General features: G+C 39.6%; 2 protein-coding genes across 8 annotated transcripts in view; one reads left to right on the top strand and one right to left on the bottom strand.

Annotated features, from left to right (window-relative positions):
• Positions 1-220: 220 nt before the first annotated feature.
• Positions 221-13,700, bottom strand: uncx4.1 (Unc4.1 homeobox (C. elegans); the record flags this gene model as incomplete). 2 transcript variants are annotated; one of them, XM_079811644.1, is made up of 3 exons in its annotated part: positions 221-1,481; positions 2,981-3,156; positions 13,052-13,700. In XM_079811644.1, the coding sequence occupies 3 exons, from the start codon at positions 13,086-13,088 to the stop codon at positions 522-524; spliced, it is 1,173 nt and encodes a 390-aa protein (XP_079667770.1). The 2 variants fall into 2 exon arrangements, with proteins under 2 accessions (XP_079667770.1, XP_079667769.1); XM_079811643.1 differs by lacking the exon at positions 13,052-13,700 and adding an exon at positions 3,867-4,125 and having other exon boundaries at positions 522-1,481.
• The window catches only part of ubn1 (ubinuclein 1), an 18,935-nt gene continuing 15,161 nt past the window's right edge, over positions 13,128-16,901 (top strand). For 2 of the 6 annotated variants that reach the window (XM_079811642.1, XM_079811638.1), the window contains exons 1-2: positions 13,170-13,588; positions 14,622-14,966. In XM_079811642.1, coding sequence (XP_079667768.1) covers positions 14,724-14,966 — 243 coding nt within the window. In that variant the 5' untranslated portion in view covers positions 13,170-13,588; positions 14,622-14,723. Of the gene's footprint in view, positions 14,967-16,901 lie in introns of all 6 variants that reach the window. The other 4 variants (XM_079811639.1, XM_079811640.1, XM_079811637.1 and 1 more) reach the window with 4 other exon arrangements.

Genomic DNA, 16,901 nt, shown 5'->3' with positions numbered 1-16,901 from the left:
CCGCCACCGGGAAAATAATTACTTTCATATCAAAACTCCACAGGAGCTGACCGAGTCCTACCGCCCGCGGCGTGAGACCTCATTTTAACTGGAGGTTTTGAATGAATGAATTTGTTAAAGCAATAAACACGAGCCTGCTGTACAGCAGCCTCTCAAAACGATAAACAAAACAGACAGGCTAACCGTGAGCACTGAGGTGGCAATACAAGGTCTTTTCTTTGACAATATTTTATTCTTCTTCTTATGACTTATCAAAATGTTACATATATAAATATTTTCGATACTTTATCATTTATACAACGTTTGAGGATATGTTGTTCTTGTATGCAGCTCGTAAGCCAACTTGTTCCTTAAAGTTAGAACAGATATTTTAAGCCGAAACAGATAGTTGACCTGAATAAAGAATAGGTTATCCATTTCTGAACAGTATAAAAAAATGAGTCAAAACAGTCTTGTATACAAAAACGTGTCAGTTATCAACTTTGGGATTATGACTAGTCACTTTGCTGCTGACCTATATTTCAGTCCATGTCAACGTCCTCTCCATCTGTAGTATTTGTGTCAGCACAACTGCGGGTTTTCGTGTCAGAATATTCAGACAGGTTAGGAGAGACGCTTTCTTTCTGGCTAGAGTTTGTGACAATCGACTCGGAGTCATTTTCAAACGAATTAGACTCTGCGAAACATTTCTCTGAGCTTGTGTTTGAAGTCTGAATGGAAGAGTTCTTGCTTTCTCTTTGCAGCTCGCCGTTCGTGGACGCATTCGCACTGGCGTGTGTGTGATTGATGTTTTTCTGGTTTGAGGTTGAGATGTCTGTCGTGGAACAGTTGTGACCCGAGTTTCCTGAATCCTGACTCGGTTTCATCGCTGTCTGTGGCACAATAAAACCCAGCGGCTGGGTAATGGGATATAGAAGGAAATGGCCTTTACCAACCAGTGGTCGCTGCGGTGGTAACTGAGAAAAATCCAGGATAGTTTTCCTCCTGGGACTTGAGTCGGATAGTAAACTCTCCACACTGAATGGGTTGAGTTTCTGGAGCGCGGAGGCGCGTGTGATGGCGTTCGCGGGGCACAGCGCAGAATTCCGCGTGGGGTCCATGATGGGCTCCGCGGTCTCGTTGACCGTACTGGCTCTTTGGTGGTGTGGATGTTGGTCACATATATGTTCTGTTTGCTGTCGGTGAGCGCTAGGGTGTGGGGTGGACTCGCTATCGGTGCTCTGCGATACTCCGCTGTCGCTGTCAGAGCCGGGCGTATGGAAGAGATCACCAGCTAAGAGCTTGTTCTGGGATTTCAGCAGTTTGCGTTCCTGTTTTCGCTTCTTCTTTTCCAAGCGCTCCAACTCCCGTCGTGCGATCTCCTCTGGGTCCATTGGTTCGCCGCTGCAGGTAGTGGGGTGAGAGTTGTGAGCCGGTCGACCGGGCCCTTTCTTCGTGTTCTCCTTTTTGCGCCATTTAGCTCGCCGGTTTTGGAACCACACCTAGAAAGCAAAGATTGAGATTTTTTTAGTTTCATAAGCATGTAGGCTACTACATATGGCAGACTCAATTAATATAGGCTAAATTAACCTCGAATGGCAAAATTATTGTTAAGCAACCCGCTTGAATAAATCTGACAAGCACCTGAAATCTACAAATATTTCGATTCTGTATCGCAATATTATCCAGGTTTTTTTTCTTTCTTTTTTTTCAATTAAACAAAACGGCAATATTTATCCTAAAAAACAAACCAAAAAAAATCTTAGGGTTAAGCAGCATTTCTTTTCTAAAGAGATGCTCGATTTCTGAAATGTATTGTTTTTCCAGGCCTATTTGATATTCATCCAAGGGTTATCAACAATAGGCCATGACACGACTTGGACAGAGCAAATGTTTTCATCCAGGCATATTTTCTAGCATAAAGCCCATAGCCACAGATGCGCTTGTCTTAATTGTCAATTGATTCAATGTAATGGCTCACTCTCAATCTTTCAATTAAGCCTGGTTCTTGCCTGGCTAATTTGGGCCTGTTCCCCTAAAGTTCATTTAGGCGCGTATAAGCGCTAGGACAGATTTGGCCCAGAAGAGGTAGAGAGCAGCAGGCTCGCACCTCACACCCAGGCCCCTCACATGGCGACTGCCGTCTGTTCAGCGCTGATAACACAAGAGTTAGCATCCACCAGCAGGCTAAGACGCATACTAACATAGAGACATCGAGGCTATACATGACAATAGCTGTGTATACACATGAAATGTTAATGTCGGTAAAATCTGTGAGCAGACAAACCTAACGATAAAGAAGGCTAATCTTCCTTGAGGAATAAGAATAATACAAAGCTTAGCTTTTAACTCCCCAAACAAGACTGCTTCTCATCCAGCGTCGAGTTTCTATAAAAAAGGGAAAATGCAGACAAAGGCTGCACGTCCAACGTTTACAGTATAGTTAGGACAATGTACAATTCACTGGCCTATATTTAAAACTGATCATATTAACCTAAATGTTAGTATGGGTGTTTATTAGTCAATAAACCAGAACATGTATATCATTTTAAAAAAAACTAAACAAATAAGCATAATAAAATTAATAAATTGTTTATACTAATCTGCTTTAGAATTACAAGCATTTGCAGCTAAATCTGTTGACATGAAAACATTGTTTAATTCAATTAGGCTAATGTTATAAGATCTCTCATGTTTTTAATTGATGATATGATGGTTGAACATTAAACATTTAAACCTTGCTATTATTTTAAAATGTCTATCCTGTTGGCATGAATTTGGAAAAATAATAATAATGCAAACTTTTAGCATTTAAAACTTACATTTTTAATTAGGCTACATTCTCGTAAAAAAAAGAAAAGATAAAAGTAGGCCAATGGGATATATAAAACATGGAGTACACCTGCTATAGCTAACCCCGTGTCTGTTAATAATAAATAGGCCATTATAATAAAGGTCAATGAAATATTTTGTTATGACATAAAAACAAACCATCGTTTACCTGAACACGTGACTCAACAAGGTCTAGACGTAGCGCGAGCGCCTCGCGCATGAACACGTCCGGATAATGGCTTTCGTTGAACGCTTTCTCTAGTTCCTCCAGCTGCCAGCCCGTAAAATTTGTACGCGTTCGCCTCCGTTTACAACCAGGGCTTTCCTTGTCGAGGTCTCCGGCATCTAGGACCACAGAGCATGTGAGAACGCGCATGCAAACATAAACATGAACACTAGCAATTCTACTCAGAATATTCTACATAACATTTTGGTAACATAAATTATTTTAAACACTACAATTTTATAACAATTCAGACAGTGGTGGTTCTCAAATAAAATGTAGAATAGGCTACAATATTTCACATAAATGCAGTGCCCAATGTATTGACATCCAACTAATTAACCGTATAGCCTACTTTTAAAAAATACTTGTGATTGCCAATATAACAATTTTTCAAAAACAGCCAACACAAATAAAATCAATGTGATTAACGTTAAATGCCATATTTTATTTCATAGTAATTTATAAGACGTTTAGCCTACATAATATGCTTGTTTATTGATTTGCAACGTCTAGAATTGCAAATAGACTTAAAACATGAATCAAACCCACGAAAAATAATCTGTGTTATCATGATTATGATAATAATATATTTCATTAGTATCAGTGTATTATAAGTCCTAATAAAATCGGCCTACTATCTAGTTTACCTGAATCCATGAAAATGAAACAAAGCTTCCATTTCTAAAGTGTACAATTTACAACAAAAAAATCTTTTGGCGAGAGGCCTCGCGTAACTCTAAAATATTTTCCCAAAACTGTTGACAATATAACTGTACCTAAAGCCTGCTATTTTCAACAATACAATAGAAGCGGGTAACCATTCTCTTACCGCTGAGTTTATACTGACTATCCCCGTTAACGCCACATCCAGATCCGAGCAATGGGTTGGAGTTTGCAACAGACGCTGAGCACGATCCGTTAAGTAATCCGTCTATAGAAAAGGGTACAGCGGCCGACTGTAGCTGGTGTCCGGAGATATCGTAAACATGATGGTGACCGAGGTGGTAGGGGAAACCCATTCCAACCATGCCCCCCAAAGAGCCTCCAAACTGGGCATGAGGATGCTCGAGGATCCGGCTATCCATCATTGCATCTCCGGAATCAGGGAAGCGTCTGTCTGGCCCAAACAAGCTCCAACTCTTCCCTCAGAGCGCATGCAGCAGCCGTGAAAGGACGTGCGGCGTTGACATGCTTTGCGATCCCAATTAAGGAATAAGGAGACCGAGGCAGGCGTGCAGGCTTTTTCACTCTCTTCTACTTTGTCAACATCAACTCTCCCCTTGTCCAAATAACTAGCTCTCGCGCTAGGGAATTCGTGACCAATGAGAAAGCTTAATCGCCGGTGACGTAAGAGCAACGACACGAGCGTTTTCCATATCGATTGCTAATTATACCTGACATCCACCTCAATAAACAATACCAGCGCTGTCACAACACGACATGAGACATCACAACTAGGCGAGAGGGAGGAGAAAGGGGAGGAGGCGAAACCGGCAAATTGATTGATTCCTGACTACATTCTAAACAGCGACTACATAAACACACAATGAGTCTGTTCCAATAGCTAACTGTTCTGCTCTGAACGTCGCGTTTGTTTTATAAAAACAAAATAACACATACTAACAACCTACAGCGTCAAGTGCCTCGTATCTAATACTTTCCAAGGAACGTCTGGCTCTCTCTGAATGCGTAAAATGATGTCCTCCCATTACGCGGAGGCTTCGTTCCATGAATAGAGTGATCCTATAACGGAGGAAGAATCGCCCACCCTGTTGCGAGCTGTCAAGATGAATTTAAAACTACAAGCACCTCAGCCTTTCTAATATCTACACGCGAGCGCGCCTCGAACTCATTTCCACAGTTCTGATTACTGTGGCCATGATTTTGGCAGGTGTTATGAAAAAAATATCTGCAGGTGGAAACAGAAGTGAGTCTGACAGAAGAACCGTGAGGGGGGGTAACTTGCTATATGAAAGCACAAACGTGTTTTTATATTTCAGTTTATTGGCTTACAGACATATCTAAACAATGTCATGCAAAAAAATAAAAATAAAAATGATGCTTGAATTCCACTGATCATTTGTATCTACAAGAGGGAGTGTGGTGCGAGGAGGTCATATAAATACATTTTACAAAAAAAATACTAAAATTTAAAAGAAGGTAAAAAAAAATTCAGACTTATTTTAAGTATAAAGGGCAATGTTTCCTAAATAAGATTGTTTGAAAAATGATGTCCTGAATTGAATAAAGTTTAATCATATTGCACACATCACACGTTCGTGTTTATTGTGCATGAAAATATGTTTTTTATTTTTTAAAAGAGGGAGATAATAATTACTAAATATTTCCTGATTATGTGATTAGGGAATGAGTGTAAACTCTTAGCTTTTTTTTTATAGTTCCCCGCCTCTATAATTGTTAAATGTAAACGCTGTCCAGCACAGGTTTTTTTCTTGTATTGGATTTGGAAAGTGTGTGGTGTGTGTGTGTGTGTGAGAGAGAGAGAGAGTGAGAGAGAGAGAAAGAGAGAGAGATGTGGCTCTGAATACAGGATGGTAATCAATCCTGTCCATGTATAAAGTATACGGGTCTTTCCCTCTCCCTGCTCTCCTCCATTACCGAGAATTAATTCCACTTTATTTATCCAATTTCTCCAGCTGCCAGAACGTTAATTTGAGTTGAAATTTCTCACCACTCGCTCGCTTGCGCTGACCCTCAGTAGCACCCGGATGGTGTGTAGTAATAACCTAAATCTTTCAACTGAGAGGCACGATAATTGTTACCTTATTAGCATGCAAATTGTTTAATTAATATTATTAAGAAGAAGCATATAATCCGTTCGTCACTTGACCCCGCAGTCTGTTGGCTGGCCGCCTCTCTGCATTTCAATGCGTTCATTTCAAATCAGCACTTTGAAAAAAGAAAAAAAAGGCCTCTCTACTAGCGCTGGTCGCTTTCAAAGCACACATTCCCGGCGTGAGCGCGCGTTTGATGCTTCTAGGTTTGTATCTCTCTCCTCCACTCTTTATCCCTAAACATTTCATCACTTCGCATACAGGAATTATGGAAATCGTTTCATTCTGGCCCTCCCCCGACATCTAAGTTCAATAATTGGCTTCTTGTCGTTTGCTTTTTGAAAACCGCTTCTTGAAAGGGCACCCCTCCAGTTCTGAGCAAGCGCTATCCGCTAGACGCGCGCGGCTCCTGGGTAGACAACCCTTGACACGCGGCCCCTGCGAAGCGTTGCAAGGCGCCCGTTGTTTTTTAATCCGGCGGAGTGACTGTGTCAGATGCGCGGGCTTTAATTAACTTGATAATCATAAGGACGCAAGCCACACAATGGGCAGGGTTCAGTGCGTTTTCGCACACTTTTATCCCACTTGCGCTATTTTAATATCTACCCAAGTCAAGGCGATATTATATAGGTTACTAGCCAATATATAAAAACTTAAGAATCAACACGTGTCAAAATGAAATGTATATTGGGTTACACTTTATTTTTAAGTGTCATTGTTACAGTGTAGGCTATATATTAAGTACTGAATAATATGAATTAAGTAGGCTACAGGGTTAGGAATAGGATTTGGTTGATGGTTAGTTGCATGTAATTATGCATGATTTGTTATTACTGTGGTAAGTACATGCAACAAGGACACTGTCAAATAAAGTGTTACCTTATATCGCCCAATCAATTCATAACGTTTGAGTCCGGTATATGGAACCCACCTGGATGATGCTTTTTCTGATTATCTGTACATTGACATTGCTATACATTCTTGTCACATACGGCCTACTGTACAACCCTTTACCAGCTAAGAGTAAAATAAAACACTTACACTTATTGAAATAAACCCTTTTAAAGAAGTTAAAGAGGTTCTATACATTTATAGTCGTTTTCAAATCCATACAGACTTTATGGAATGGGCTGTTCATAACCTCTCATCTATAACTCTGAAGCTCGGAGCAACATGTTTTTAAATGATAATCATAAATAACCATTAGACTCAATAAAACATATTAATTAAAAATTCAATATACTTCTTTTGAAGGTCTTTAATTACTAAATTAACTTAATGTGAATTCATTTGACGCCATCAAAACTGAGCTGCACATTAGTCGATGTTCAGATAATTAGAGTGTGAAACGTAAATGAATTGTTGAAAAGTCATTTGATCCACAAACGGAACCAATTAAAGTGTAAAATGATTTTCCATTCTGTGTTTGTGTTCCACTCGAGCACAGAGTTTGGTGTTTTAGTGTGAAACTAGGCTATCCCACCAGGCAAATTTCCCTCTAATCCCGCTCAGCTAATCATGCAATTAAAACTTTCCCGCGCACTAATTATCTGCAATTGTTGGTCTGGCTGCAGAGAAAGCAGAAAGTAAAAGCGATTGATTCCGAGTTTTAATTCACTTCATTTCTGATTGAGAGAAAGAGAGAGAGAGAGAGAGAGAGAGAGAGAGAGAGAGGGAAAACGCAATTCCCCTTCAAATTACCTTATTCAGCCCTGCCAACCTACAACGCCCTTCAGAAATCTTACCCTGGTCTGCATTTATGAGGCAGGGCCAAACGGAATCCTTTTAATAACAATAACTCAAACTTCTATTAGAGTAATAATTTAATTTCAATTAAAACTGACTTATCACCTTTTGCTAAAACGTGCTTAATATGCCAAAAATTATCAATGCTTGACGGACCCCGAGCGGGGATTGTCTAATTGTAATCAGCGAATCGAAGGTGCTTGTCGCTTCCCGTTGCCTCGCGCTGGTATGCACGGAAATAGAACTAATTTACTTGCCTCCCCAGGGAAATCCGCAGAACAGATTAACATTTTGAAAATATAGTAATAATATCATTTGAGCAATGGTGATGATGACGCCAATTTTTCGAAGGCTTTGTGAGAGTAATTTACATATTTTTACAGTCCACTATTTTCTCCCGTTAATCACTCTTTGAAACTGAAGGACACATGAATGTGTCGCATTTGCACTTGGAGTGCGCTTCTGTGTGGCGGCGCTTATGCGCGCGCGCTTGTGCTAAAAGCATATTGATTCTCTCCATCCCGATGAAAAGTGAGGAAAATCAGCAGAAAAGACCTGTGACACGACTTCACTGATGATCAAGCACACAGGTATCACAGCTGTCAAAAACTTGGACTGCCATGTGGAAGAAGAAACCATTCTTTTATCGCCACCTAGCGTCGTGCGATTTTATATGGTTAGGTGCCAATGTGTCAAAAAAGATGTCTATATGGCGTCAAACCAAAAACCTTTACACCATGTAACAATCAAGTTGATTTAATCTCTTTACAATAACGGCATAATTAAATAGGCTAAAAAAAGTTTTAAATGTAAAACTAATTCTTAAAGTTGACCAGAAAGAAAGAAAGAAAGCAGTTGTGGGGCTCTATGACAGGCCTAATGGCGTTTGATGTTGGTTACACCCCATTGACAAATGTTTTTCAAAGAGGGCCTATTAATATTTTAAAACAAAATGTATTCACGGGTTTTATAAGCAAATAAAGTATGCAAACTAATTATGCATTGCAAACTAATCTTTAGAATTTCAGCATTTTAATTAGCCTAGACTACTGTCTGGACAGTTGTTTTTACTTGAAACACCTAATAAAATAGGTTATTAAAAAAGAAAGAGAGAACTGAAAACATGTTAATTACAGAAAATGTGTATTCAAGTAATTATTTGTATTTTTACTTTAATAGATGCCACCCCTCTTCTTATGTTATCAACAACAACAACAACAACAACAAAAATCGTAAACGTAAAGTGGTTTACTGATCATTCTAGAGTTAAAAATGAACTCCCCTCCTATAAAATGTCATTAATCTGTCAGTGGACGCTTTTTGATAATGAGCAAGAATTGCTGGGAGACTTCGGTTCCTCACACAACTCAAGATCACCCATCTCTCGCTCGAAGTGTATAAATCTCAGACGTCATGTGAATCGTGTCATCCGCCGGGGTATCAATCAGGTTCTATAGATGTACACTGACCGCGGTCGTTCGGGGCCTTGAATAGTTAATATGTCTTTGTTATCCACGCTGCTCTAATCCCCTGGTGGCTCGCGGGCTCACGGTTGTTCGGATCTGGTACAATGAAGCATGGGAGGAGGAGCGTCAACTATTATTTTCGGCCGACTCGGCCATCTGCTGCGCGCAGGAAACCCAACACCCCAGAGACGCCCCAGTATCCACACTGTAAACTAGCGAAGATGTTTTAATTAAGGCGAGGCAGGTTAACTCCGCTGCTTAATGAATTGCCTTCGTTGCCCTCCCCTTGTCGTCCAAAAGAGCTGCTTGTTTCGGCCCCCTCCAAAAACACTGCAAGTTTCTCCAGACTAGTGCAGAAGTAGCCTATACCACAGTCTCTCTTATTAAACACATCTATTTATATCATCAATAGTATTAGATCATTATTAGGTTTCCAGACCTAAACAGGGAGTGTCCCATAAAGGAGGCTCACCCAAAATCTTATAGCCCTAAGATTTATTATTTTTCCGCCAAACTTTACCAATTCTCGCTCGGCCATTATTATTCAATCATTTGTTCTCCAATTATATTCGCTCATTACCAAAAGATGGTTCTCAGCAAAGGAGGTGTAAATTGTGCGACAGAATAATTAGACGAGCCTATCAATTAAATACATAATTGTGTTTATGGAACCCCAGTCTAATTAAATGTAGCCTACTTAATTTTTTGCTTAATTAAGCTACTCAACAGACGACTCTGATGGTCGTCACAGCGCTTCCTAGTGGTGATCCGAGTCATCGCCTCTCCCAAAAACTCCATCTGCCCACATTAAATTAAAGATTAGGCCTAGTTTATAGTCACGATACCATGCGATTATACTGCACATAGCCTGTTCATCCAACTAAAATGTGCACTGTAAACCCTAACTCTCAAAATAAGTAATGAGTAGAGCCAACTCAAATTAAACAAATTAGTTCAAATAAATTAACTTTAATGAGTATTTAACTTTCTTTTTCTTTTGAGTTCTCAAAACTGACACATTTTACGTAATCTGAATTGTTTCATTGTTTTGAGTTTTATGAACTTTTCTTTTAATTTAGACTAAATTAAATTTAATCGAAACTGGGCCAGGATTCTATTTCCCAGCATGCTTTACCATGACACTCAAAAGGACAGTAAATGCCAAAATTAAGTGTTATATTATGTTATTTTTTGTGTGTGTGTGCAAGATTAACGTTAAGTGGGAGATTTTGTAGTGTGGTGTTTTATGCTAGTTTAAAAGAGTTTCTGTTATGTTTTTTGTGCTTCCTTTGAGAACAGATAGGCCTACATGCGGTATTATTGCTGTCCTCATTCAGCAAGTGCTATGCTAATGCTACCAAAGCATTGTGTTACCAATTAGCAATTAGTTATTGAATAGCTAGTTAAAGCTAGTCAAGTTTCTTGAGTTTTTTAAATGTACGAATTCTCTTACTCAAAATTTCAAGTTCAGAGCAATTAAAATCTTCGGCTAACTTAAACTTAAAATTTCTTAACTTCAAAAAATTGAGGCAACGGATTGTTTTGCCAGCTTATTCGGGTTTACAGCGTGGCATAGGAATACAATTAGCCTATAGCAGCTGTGGAAGCGAGTAGGCCTCTTTCCCCAAACTATTCAGACTCGTTGAAGCACATTCTATACCGAAAGTCAAACTTGTTTTACTTTAAGCTGTGTTTCTATTAAACTACCCACTGATGGATGCATTTGGCCGCCGTGCTCGGATCTAACTGGTTAATTAAAAACAGCTCATGTTTGCTCAAGTTAATAAAAGGACTAAATTATTCACTTTGGGGACCCGAGTCCCACAGCGCCTTAAATCATCCCGGGACAATATTGTAACTCTCTCTCCGCTCTGATGAAACGCTGAGGGGTCCTGTCACTGGTCGGAACCCCCTCCTCACTTTCCATCTGTCCCTCTTTGTCCTCCCTATAAAGCGTGTGTATTTTAGCTCATTGTCTTTCACACATTTATTGACACCTTTTTTAATTCGGCGCTTCTGTCGGCCTTCTCTAGCCGCGGGGCGCCAATCTCTTCCGCTCCATTAGCTCATTGAAACAGGAGTCTGGTTAAACAAAAGAGATGCAATCTGATCCTCTGTCCCATCTTTCTCTCTCTCTCTCTCTCTCTCTCTCTCTCTCTCTCTCTCTCTCTCTCTGAGGCCATACATGTCTCTCTCGCACCACGGGTTTTCGCGCCCTGTTTGTCAGTGCGACTGGCCTGTTCGTTCGCAAGCCAGCGGGGAGGGGGATCTTATTAGCATTAAAAGCCTACACCGTGAAATTCATTTATAATTGCTAGAGAGAGAGAGAGAGATAGCGAAAGCATATGCGTCCCGAATTACGTTTGAATAAGTTTGTGATATGTTAACATGGAATGGAATGCGACAGACTGCAATTATGACGCCTTTGTGACTGTCAAATTCGATTCATAAGAGGCTCGTTCCACGGTGAGCGCCCGTAGAGAAGAAAGTGAGGTGAATCTTAATGCAGCTAAAGAGAAGACTCCGCTGGAGGAAACCAAAAGCAGACCGAGCAATATAAAGTTGGTAAAATGACCTACATTTAGGCCTATTGCCAGTATTTCCTGATGAGTGTTCAGTCGGCGTGAAAAGGACAGAAGCTTTAAACTGACCTTGTCTATCATTCATATCAGAATTAGAGAGATAGACAAACACTGCTGGTTGTGAGGACGAACCAGGTGTGCAGATCCAGCATACTCGATCTCTCTCTCTTTCTAATATCAAAAGTTTATTGGGCCAGGACTGAAACAGCTGACAATGGTCAAGTCTAACGTGGCTCTCAATGCTAATGCACCATATGTGAAGGCCACAGATGCATGAAACGTGCCTCCTCAGTTTTTTTTATTTTATATCTTTTGCAAAGCATTATCTTTAACACACACACATTTGGTTCGCTTTCTTTGTGGGGACTCTAGTCGTAATGGTTTTTATACTGTACAAACTGTGTATTCTTATCCCCTTACAGTTACACTAACAATACCCCTAAACCTACCCATCACAAAAAACTTTCTGCAAAAAAAACTCATTCTGTATGATTTATAAGCTTGTTTCCTCATGGGGACTTCAATTTAGATCCCAACGGAGAACACGGCGTCTGTGTGCATTCAGGTTGAAGTCCCCATTGGCATAGAAAAACATGAACACACACAATTTGGACAAAATTCCAATATAAGAATCACATTAGATGATTTAATTCTAAATCATTTAAAAATAATTAAATTATTCTATCATTTAGAACCTTGAAATATCATTTCAATTTCATTCTGCTGTTTTTGAGTAATCGTTAAATGGTAGCACAAAATGAAACTGCTGCCTACTTTATTTGATCAAATAATGACCAAAGCCTAAAATGTAAAAAGGTTGTCCATTAATGTGACTGGTCTGACTTCATTGGAATATATTGACACCCACACACCAAATTAGTAGTTTGATTAACACTCAGTACCTTCGGTTTTAAGAAATCTGCTGCCATCTACTGGTCACTTTGACATCCAGCAGAGGCTTGAAACTGAAAGTTTTTTTTTTAAAGTAATGTGAATGTCAAAAAAAAAAAAATCATATTATTTGACTAGAACAGCCTTCTAAAAAATCTCAGGGATAGCTTCTAGTATTTGGGTGAAAATAGGCAGAACCTCGCCAAACACTACAACTAAGCAGAAACAAAATAATATAGGCTACAAATACATTATAGCCTATAAGTGCTGTAGATATCATTACACTTGCCGTGCATGCATTTGAAAGACTCGTCCATAAGTATTTAGTGGTGGATGTCTTGACCGATATCATTCAGCACCATGGACAGCACCACGGCGCACCTTTTGTAAGATAATACTGTGGTGGATATTAGTCACATAATGCCGTGTTGGTCATGAAATTTATAATGGATATAGCCTATGTTAAATGTTAAAATGTCATATAAAACAATATTTACAGTAACACTTAAGTAGGCTATTGTTCTTCAACCTTACCTGATTGTATCAGCTGAATCACAACGGGAGACCACATTCAATTTTCTACTGCTTGCACTAAAAGTAAGTCAGGCGCAGGATGATGACGACTAAACTGACTAGCTGTGGTCCGTCCAATGACAGCAGTGAACTGTGATTTTGGAAATAGGTGTGGGTGTCCATATCAGCGATTAAATGTTGTCTAGTAAAGATGTATCGCTACCAGCATAACTGATCTTCAATAGGCTAGATCTAACAAAACGTCTTCTGATCGATAAAGCGAGCCATCGACCAATCCATAATAGAGAGAAAGCCTGGCTGTCTCCTGTTTGCGCTCCGCATCTGAAAACAACAATCCTCCATTGCCATGATAATTCGAGCGAATTCATTATGGAGAGTATTCGACTGCCGGTGTGACGACGGCTACGCGATTCACCGAGGGCCGCGGAGATAGAATGAACCCCCTCAGAGGAGATCGGCTGCTGGAGACTTCAGAACATGCCACACAAAACCGCATATCAACGAGTCACCATTACATGACATGGATAAACATCTGTGGTATGTTTCATTTCTAGAGGTTTCTTCAGAAATGGCAGTAGCCTAGTTCCCAAACAGGTTCCTGGAGACATTTTGTATGTCTCCCTAAACACACACACATCCCGTTTGCTCCACGAAAATGAACCATGGTTTTACTTTATTAAAACTGTAGTAATCATGTTTTTTGGCAGATTGATTACCAATTTGTATAACCACAGTATATACCATGGTTAATTCGTGGTAACCATGGTTTAACTACTTTTGTTGTTGTTGTTGTTTTTTTTTGTAGTGAAACCTTAATTTTCGTAATGGCCGGCAAGCATAACTAATATCTAAAATGTTGTGAAAACATTGTTGTGAAAATGTTGACAATTGTTCATTTCCTATGAGATATACGACATAATTATGCATTTTTACAACGTTGCAGTTGCGTACTTCGCGACGTTTACCACATAAACAACTGAAATTACATCTCCGCAAACAATTTTTGCTTCCCAGAACATGTGTTTGTAACATTTGTTTTTGGTTAGCCGGGACGAAAATATAACGGGTTTTTTTTTAGGTTTGCAGAACGTTACCCTAACCTTCCTGTAACGTTCCCTCAACGTTATGTTAACCTCCTTTCATCATATTTGATATGTTCTCCCGCGTCCCATATGGAATAAGCAGCATGGAATATGGATGAATAGTTGCCAATAATCAGTACTAGGCTAGGCCTACACCATGTCGTTCTACAAACGTTGTAGTGTGACGTGATTTCTGAATCATTTAAAAAACTAAATTCGACGTTACAGTTTGGTCAGGTTTTGATTTCGTTATATTGAAGTTTTGCGTCAACTTACCAAATAAGTTGACCTAGGTTAGGTATTTTCACATATAAACAGTCTACTCTACAAATACAACTGCTACCAACGTTAAGCCTGTTTTAGACAAGTCGTTAGGCTACTCCAAGGACTGAAACGGTTTTGTCAGCTGTGACATTCAAATTGTGTAGTTCAGGCCTTCAGGAGAATGGTTCCGAAGCGCAGCTTACCCAGCTTCCCTTTTTAAGCAGGAAAATGACACTGACTTCAATTGGCGTCACAGGTTCATAATTAATCAACCAAACGCGCACCTGTTCGGGGAGAATCGTGGACCGTTGCTATCGGTCTGAGCAATGGCTGCACCACGAAGAATTCATCTCACCGCGATCTCAAGCAATGCACACTTTCCTCTTCCCACCGTCCCCCCGGTACCCACTGCCAGTGACCAACCTGTCAAACAGGGTTTACTAGCGCCGACGCAAGCCGTCGGATCGCCACCACTTCTTCATGCTGCAATGAGAGTGGAATTAAAACTCTTCGAGCCGGATGAACAACGCTGCCCGGAGTTTTGCTACCCGGATTTAGTCAGCGCGAAGGTAAACAATCATTGACATGAATGTATTTTCTTTTTTTTTTTTTCTTTCTTTTTTTTAATCTTCCAAAGTTAAATTTCAACACTTTTGGTTTGCCAGTTTATATTTTATCACTTTAGGAATTTATAAACAAAAACAGGTTTTAAAACAGGTTATAAAAGTCACAGGTTTGTTTGGAAAAGTAGGCCTACTATATTTGATCCGAAATATCTAACAATGGTGTTAAAGCAAGTATCGACCATGTTGTTTAAATTTAGAAAGTTGTGAAAAGTTATTAAAATATTGTCATTTAGAGCATTTGCAGAAAACGACAACTGGTCAAAATAACGAAAAATAGATGCAATGTTTGCCATGTCAGACCTCGAATGATGCAAAGAAAGTAACTTTACAGTGGCATGAAAAAGTATGTGAACCGTTTGCAGAATCTGTGAAAATGGGAATAATTTTAACTAAATTAGAGGATTCATACAAAACGCATGTTATTTTTTATTTAGTACTGTCCTGAATAAGATATTTTACATAAAAAATGTTTACATATAGTCCACAAGACAAAAAAATAGCTGAATTTATTAAAAAAAAAAACCTGATAAAGTTTATGAACCATTGATTCTCAGTGCTGTGTGTCGTTCCCTGGATGATCCACGGCTGTTTTTTTGTTTTGTGATGGTTGCTCATGAGTCGCTTGTTTGTCCTGAGCAGTTAAACTGCCCAACGTTGTTCAGAAAAATCCTCCAGGTCCTGCAAATTATTCAGTTTTCCAGCATCTTTTGCATATTTGAACCCTCTCCAGCCATGACTGTACGATTTTAAGATCCATCTTTTCACACTGAGGACAATTGAGGGACTCAAACACAACTATTAAAAAAAGGTTGAAACATTCACTGATGCTCCAGAAGGAAACACGACGCATTAGGAGCTGGGGGTGAAAAGTTTTGAGCAGGATGAAGATGTCAATTTTTCTTATTTTATTTAAATAAATATATTTTTCATTTAGTACTGCCCTTCAGAAGCAACAGAAGATACTTGCATGTTTCCCGGAAGACAAATTAAGTACAATTTACCTTGATTTTCAAATTCATTAGGTTTTCACCCCCTGGCTCTTAATGCATCGAGTTTCCTTCTGGAGCATCCAGAACATACTTTTTCATGCCACTGTATATTGACTTTTAAACAACACACTATGAGTTCAGAAGTCAATCACAGATTTCATGCGTCTTGGCATGCTCTCCACCATTCTTTCACATTACTGTTGGGTGACTTTATGCCACTCCTGGCGAAAAAACGATTGAATTGCTGGTGACCCTCTTGATCACATTGCATAGGTTTTCAGTGGGGTTCAGGTCTGGAGATTGTGATGGCCATGACAGGGTCTTCATCTGGTGGTCCTCCATTCATACCTTGATTGGCCTGGCTGTGTGGATTTTAGCATTGTCCTGCGGGAAAAAGAAATCCGTCGATTTGGGGGACATTGTCAGAGCTGAAGGAAGCATGTTTTCTTCCAGGGTAACCTTGAGTCACACGTCCTTCACAAAGACAGATCTGCCTGATTCTAGCCTTACAGAATAACCACCAGATCATCACCAATCCTCCATTGAATTACACAGTGGGTGTGTGAGATTGTGGGTTGTAGGCCTCTCCAGGTCTGTGTCTAACCATTAGAGAACCTGGGGCCTGTACCATGATGGTAGTTTAGCAAACTCTGGGTTACAGGATTAGTTTTGAGTTGACAAATCCAAACCAATCTATTCAGGCTTTGTTGGTCCCATGATGCTGATCATCAGCTTTCTCTGTCAACTCAGGCTTTGATCCTGAGTTTAGGAGTTTAGCTGTGACATCAGTAGTGAACAGCCAATCACACGCTGTGGATCAGTGAAACTGAGATTCACTTCTCTCTTCTTCAGAATATTACATGATTGAAAAATATTATAATTTAAACAA

The sequence above is a fragment of the Gobio gobio genome (assembly GCF_949357685.1).
Source record: "Gobio gobio genome assembly, chromosome: 3".
Taxonomy (NCBI): domain Eukaryota; kingdom Metazoa; phylum Chordata; class Actinopteri; order Cypriniformes; family Gobionidae; genus Gobio; species Gobio gobio.
The sequence above is the reverse complement of the archived record's forward strand: the minus strand, read 5'-3'. Positions and strand labels throughout refer to the sequence as shown.